This window comes from Triticum dicoccoides, chromosome 5A (genome assembly GCF_002162155.2).
Source record: "Triticum dicoccoides isolate Atlit2015 ecotype Zavitan chromosome 5A, WEW_v2.0, whole genome shotgun sequence".
In the NCBI taxonomy this organism is placed as follows: Eukaryota; Viridiplantae; Streptophyta; class Magnoliopsida; order Poales; family Poaceae; genus Triticum; species Triticum dicoccoides.
In genome coordinates this window covers 712,423,168-712,429,643 of record NC_041388.1, presented here as the reverse complement: position 1 = coordinate 712,429,643, position 6,476 = coordinate 712,423,168, and the positions used below count along the sequence as shown (strand labels likewise).

General features: G+C 41.2%; 1 protein-coding gene across 1 annotated transcript; it reads left to right on the top strand.

The window, feature by feature from the left end:
- The first annotated feature begins 1,501 nt into the window (after nucleotides 1-1,501).
- Nucleotides 1,502-3,261, top strand: LOC119300586 (obtusifoliol 14-alpha demethylase-like). The gene is made up of 2 exons (XM_037577502.1): nucleotides 1,502-1,984; nucleotides 2,275-3,261. The coding sequence occupies exons 1-2, from the start codon at nucleotides 1,502-1,504 to the stop codon at nucleotides 3,259-3,261; spliced, it is 1,470 nt and encodes a 489-aa protein (XP_037433399.1).
- The last annotated feature ends 3,215 nt before the right edge of the window (nucleotides 3,262-6,476 follow it).

Genomic DNA, 6,476 nt, shown 5'->3' with positions numbered 1-6,476 from the left:
CGTTCCTTGCAACTCCTCCTTTCACATAGTAAGGACACTTCAAGATTGAACCTACTACCAAGCACCTCTCCCACTGAAGATAAATTGATCTAATTGGCCAAAAGAGATATATAGATCGAAGAGAAATACAAGGCTATAAAATCACACATAAATAAATGTCAGAACAGACTCAAATAGTTTCAATGAATAACCTGATCATAAGCCCACAATTCATCTGATTCCAACAAACACACCGCAAAAAGGTTTACATCGAATAGATCTCTGAAGGAAACATTGTATTTGAAGATCAAAGATTGAGAGAGAGAGAGAGAGAGAGAGAGAGAGAGAGAGAGAGAGAGAGAGAGAGAGAGAGAGAGAGAGCCATTTAGCTACTACTATGGACCCGTAAATCCTGTGGGAACTACTTGCACATCATAATGGAGGCAACAAGGTTGATGAAGATGGCCTCCGAGATGGATTCCCCCTCTGGCAGAGTTCCGGTAGAGGCCTCCAGATGGAATGACGGAAGAACAAAGGCTTGCGGCAGCGACAAAACTGTTTCGAGTCTCCCTCTAGGGGTTTTTGGATTTATGGGAATTTACAGCGCTAGAATTAGGTCAAACAGAAGCCTGTGGGGCCCATAAGCTCAAGGGGCGTGCCCCTTGAGCTTGTGGCCTCCCGGCAGGTCTTTTGGCCCTCCACCGAAGCTTTTAGTGTCTCTTCTGGTCCATAAAAAATCACCGTAAAGTTTCATCATGTTTGGACTTCGTTTGGTATGATTTTCTGCAAAACAAAGAAAATGGCAAAAGAAAAACAAGAAATGGCACTGGGCACTAAGTTAATAGGTTAGTTCCCAAAAATGATATAAGTTGGCATATAAACCATACAAGATTCATAATATAATAGCATGGAATAATTAAAAATAAAAATATGTTGGAGACGTATCACATATCCATCACAAATGGTATACATTGCCACTAACAACAACTATTGCAGCGGAGTGGAGAATTCTCAACCATCGACATGACTCTAACCACTATTGTAGCTCAAGCTGCCGGCTGACCACCAGGATAGGGCCCGAACCTCTCTCCAACAAGCGATGTAGTATTGCCGCCATCAGCCTAGGACGTATGGATCCAACTCACAGTTGGAAAAGCCCCCTCTACAACCTTCGTCCGCATAGGCTTTTCTCGGTGACGACAAGGAGAGGGAGTTGGCAGAGGGTGTTGCCTAGGTGGAAGACGTGATGGTAGCGGCTCCAGTTGCATGTCAAATAACAGATAAATCAATTGAATGACACTGACATTACATTATCTTACAAGTTGACAATCCAATATCTTTCACTATATTTATTTTCGATGATTGGAATTCCGCTCAATCGAGCCGTATCAAGATGATACAACTGCACTGTAATGTCTTTATTATCTAATAACCTAGTTTGCTTGTATGGGTATACAAATCTAATTTACTACCCTCGATGTTCATGACTTTTTTTTTGCAGGGCCGGTCTAGTTAGTTGACAATGTACCTTATGGACTGGGCAGCTGCTAGCACCACATTATTCTCAGTAGTTCTTTTTTCAATAGCAACTGTGGTAGCCGCCAAGCTTCTAAAAGCAAAAAACAAGTTCAATAATCATGTGTATACAAGACCACTTCCTCCTGTGGTGAATGTCCTAGCTCTCATACCTCCGCTTCTTAACAAGAGCTTGCAAGCTACGATCCAGGATCTATACACAAAGTTTGGCAGCGTGTTCACCATAAACTTTCTTGGACCGAAGGTGACCCTGTTGATTGGACCGGAGGTGTCAGCTCATTTCTTTCAAGGGCTGGACTCAGAGATTAGCTGGGGTAATTTGTTGGAGTTCACCATTCCAATGTATGGTCAAGAGGTTGGGTATGGGGTAGACACGGCGACTCGCAATGAACACTCAAACTTCATTATTCAAGCACTACAGCCATCCAAGTTGAGGAGCCATGTTGATCCCATATTTCAAGAAGTGGAGGTATGTACTTAGACTATATAGTACAAGTGATCATTATTTTAATATATTTTTATTTCCCCAGTTGATTAAGTACTGATAAGTACGTGATGGGAGTTGAGTTACCAAAAAATATTCACCTTTCTAGCACGAGTCATTCACTTAGACGTGATTTCTCACCAGCTATAGATACTATCAACATTTCCCAGCAAAAAAGAAGATATCATCAACATTTTAATATAAATAAATCATTGCAATAGGATTAATGCTTGAAACTGAACTAAAAGTTTACTGTATTTATTTGTGCTCCGCAGGCCTACTTTGCAAAGTGGGGACAAGATGGCACAGTTGATCTTAAACATGAACTTGAGCAGGTGCTCATGCTGACCTCTAGTCGGTGCTTACTAGCAGATGTGGTTCGGCATCAAATGATACTAACTGAAATCTATTCATTGCTTCATGAACTTGAGAATGGCGCAAACATTATCAGTTTCTTATTCCCGTATATTCCAACACCGACAAACCGCCGACGTGACAAGGCACACATCAAACTGAAAGAAATATTCTCTGCCGCAGTTAGGTCACGCAGCCAAGCACAGGAGGATGCATTACAGAGGCTAATTGATTCCAAGTACAAGGATGGTCGCCCCACGACCATAGCAGAAATCTCCGGTATGATGATCATCCTCATTTCTACTTCAAGACACACCAGTTCTCACACTAGTATATGGACTGGAGCTCGCTTGCTGAGCAACACCAAGTTCTTAAAGGCGGCCGTCGAGGAGCAAAAACATATCATTTGTAAGTACGGCAACCAGATAGACCACCATGCCTTGTCAGAGATGGATACCCTGCACAATTGCATCAAGGAGGCACTTAGGATGCACCCAGCAGGGCCAGTGTTATTTCGGAAGGCACATAAGACATTCAACGTGCACACCAAGGAAGGAAATGAATATGACATACCAGGAGGTCATAACGTCATAATCCCGACTGTATTTAACAGCAAGCTGCCATACATTTACAAGGACCCTGGGGTGTATGACCCTGATCGGTTTAGTCCTGGGAGACAGGAGGACAAAGTTGGTGGCAAGTTCTCGTACACATCATTTGGTGGTGGAAGGCATATTTGCCCTGGGATGGCCTTTGCTTATCTGCAAATTAAACTGATATGGAGCCATCTTCTAAGAAACTTTGAGCTCGAGCTAATGTCTTCTTTCCCAAAGGCAGACTGGAGCAAGATAACTCCAGCGCCTAAAGGAAAAGTAATGATAAGTTACAAGAGACGTCAGCTGCATTGAAATTACTCGAGTTGACAAGAAAGTAAAAGTCCTATATAGACGCATGTCTATTTGCTTGCACGAACATGTGAGTGTGTAATTTATGTGTAACTGTGTATTGTGAGCATGCCTTATAAATAGCCGTTCACTTCCTTTGTAAACCCTAGATGATTCCCCGCGTGTTGCTGCGGCAAGGTATGGTCTAAATAAAGGTCCACTATGTAACATCGCTTGAATTTTCCTTTAGGATCAATCATGGTAATCTAATAAGAAGGCATTGTCAAATTATAGGAGTAACATCTTTTTTCATGATCAAGGCACTAAACCTAAGCCGTAGCACTGAAACTCACATGTGAGGTCTGCACATTTGGGTCCTTACAATTTACTACTGGATATGACATGGCAGAAAAGAAGTTGAAACACCAGCAGATATGAAAGGAAAATCAGACTGCATATTTGAAATAGCTAGAACCTTTTGATCATATGACCCCATCCTCCATCGTAATGTCTTCACATGATCATTTGCCATTCTATATATTTTTGGACCTAGTTCATTCCCCGGTTCAGATTATGGCATACATATTCTTTTTTATACCAAATAGTACAATATGTGCAAATAGCATGATAAAGTGATATTGTGAGTTAATTAGACTTTTATTAGCGAAGAACCATTGGCATTAGGATGATGTAGGCACTAACCAATATTCAAGATAGTTGATGTGCATTCCAGTTGATCACCGTTCCAGCTGCAGTCCTAATTCTCTAGCTTGACAGAGTGAAAACCGTACCAAATTAAGATGTCGTTAACCTTACCTAATGGACTTAAATGCAACGTGAATCTCTAATATAGAAAAAATAAGCCACTTCCTGCAGCAGAATGTAACAATACAGGTATTCCTTAGAGTGAATTCCGGTTTTTACCCCCTATTTTGACTTTTTTGACACTAATTACCCCATTTAGCGGGATTTCATCCGTTTTACCCCATTTAGCACAAGTGTTGCCATAATTTACCCTCTTTTAAATTTTGCGTGCGTTCTGACCTACGGGTCACAATTTGTCAGGTCTAACTGGCATGCCACGTCAACGGGTTTTTTCTGTCTATTTTTCTCCCTACTAAACTCATTTCCGGTTTGAAGTATTCTGATGGGACGATTGTACTTGATCAGCATGTCATATTACCATTGAATAAATTCTAGGAGAAATTGTTACCAATATAATCTAAAATCATGTATGTTTTTCTTCAGTTATCATATATGGCCTTAAGTATGGATGGTTCCGTAGATTAGATTAAAGTGGTGTAAATATACTACTTTACTAACTCTGATGCACCTACATATCTAAATATCTAGGTAGCAAATATGTTGACTGAAGAGTATGTGTTGTTACTTGCTAGCTGTAAAGGAAGTTTGGATCTTTGTATCTTATGATGCATGCTGAAACGTGTTCGTTCATCGTATTAGAGTATACTATGATTGCAGCCACTAATTCATTTTTCTTTTTCTTGCACAAAGCAGATGGCAACGGAGATGTAGAGTGTTAGGCATATTTTACATGTCCATGGATACAAGAATCCAGAGCCAGAGATGATTGAGAGGTATTTCATTATTTATTTTGATATAAAGAAGAAGATGAAGGAATTGGGTTCCAACCCTTGGGACAGCGCTAATTATCAGAAGAAGGGGGCCAACGGGAACTCCATGATTGAGTTAACAGATGATGCAGGCATGGTGAACATGCTAGAGGAACTTGATGCTTATAAGAAAATCAGTTTGAATGTTAATTGGGGGAGAGCAACACAAACAAGAAGCCATGGGAGGCGAGCGTGGCGCGCGGCCGACTTGGACGTTGGACGTGCTGCGAGCGACCTCCATCGGCTGAGCCGGTCAGAAGAAGCGGCGCTGCCCAGTTCAGCAGTGAGAAAAATAGCCAGGAAAAACCACTGACGTGCATGCCAGCTGGACCCGACAATTGTGACCCACCAGTCAGAATGCTCAAAAAAAATTAAACGGGGTAAACTGTGGCAACATTTTTGCTAAATGGGGTAAAATGGATGAAATCTTGCTAAATGGGGTAATTAGTGTCAAAAAAGTCAAAATAGGGGGTAAAAACCGGAATTCACTCTATTCCTTACTTTACCTTATACACCTTGTGATGATTAATCATTCCTAATTAACATGGCATCTCACTGCCGTAACCAAGCATAATGAACAAATATGAAAAGAAAAGAATAATGAAAGATGCACGGGCAAATGGAATTGTCACGTGCTCATCAGGTAGAAGCAGCAAGGTCAGGCACATATGTCGACGTGTATGAATATCTCGCGGCGGCAGCAAGCCTAGCTCCGGCTCCAAAGCAGGGCACCATGGGACTGTTGCACCTCATGTGCGCGGATGTCGCAGCTCCAGTGGGTGGGGCTCCTCGGATACGACGATACGCAAGCTCATAGGGAGGTGGTTGTATCATGTATTTAGTGACGAATGTGGCGGATGCAAGTGAAGAGACATGGATAACGAACATGAGGGGAATTAACTTGGTAAATCACTGCAGAAATATAACTGGGAAAAGCAAGTAAAAAATAATTGCAGCTATAGGTGAAAATTATTCTTAGAAACATCATTACCTTCTCAAGAATTCCAAATTTGATTGATAGCAGACGTCTTACCACACATTGTCAGGAAACCTAGCAAGTTTGAATCAACAATTTTAAAATAGAAATGTATAGAATAAGATATCAATTACTAAATTCTTGGAAAAAAATGGCAGTACATTAATGTCAGGGAGATGCCATGGTCCAAGTGCCACCCTTGTGTAGCATGAGCAAGGAACAAAAAATTATTTGCAGATTAGAAAGTCAATCAGAGAGAAAAAAGGGTTGTAGGATCAGGCAAGCACGCTATTGATGCCATGCTTCAATGAGAGAAGGTAGCAACTGCAAGCGGTGTGTCGTGTCGCCGACAGATGTAGTGATGTTAGCTCTGACACAAAGACCGGTGGTAAGAATACAAATGAATTCTGAATTTGTAGTCAAGGAAACAACTACCAGTCACGACATACTACTGCTGAAATGAAACTGCTGCAGAAATTCAACTCCACACAGCCTGCAAAGTTCTACTCGGGGTATATTCGAGAGTTTCGAACCTTCTAAAACAAAATACAGATTTTTGAACTTGTACATACTACTGCTGAAATAAAACCATACGATAATTCAAAAGGTCATACCTTGGGAGTATACGG

What these genes read in the sequence shown, in the direction of transcription:
- LOC119300586 (XM_037577502.1), top strand. Translation starts at nt 1,502, where the DNA reads ATGTACCTTATGGACTGGGCAGCTGCTAGCACCACATTATTCTCAGTA. An exon ending in CCATATTTCAAGAAGTGGAG is followed by an intron (nt 1,985 to 2,274) that starts GTATGTACTTAG and finishes TGTGCTCCGCAG; the next exon opens with GCCTACTTTGCAAAGTGGGG.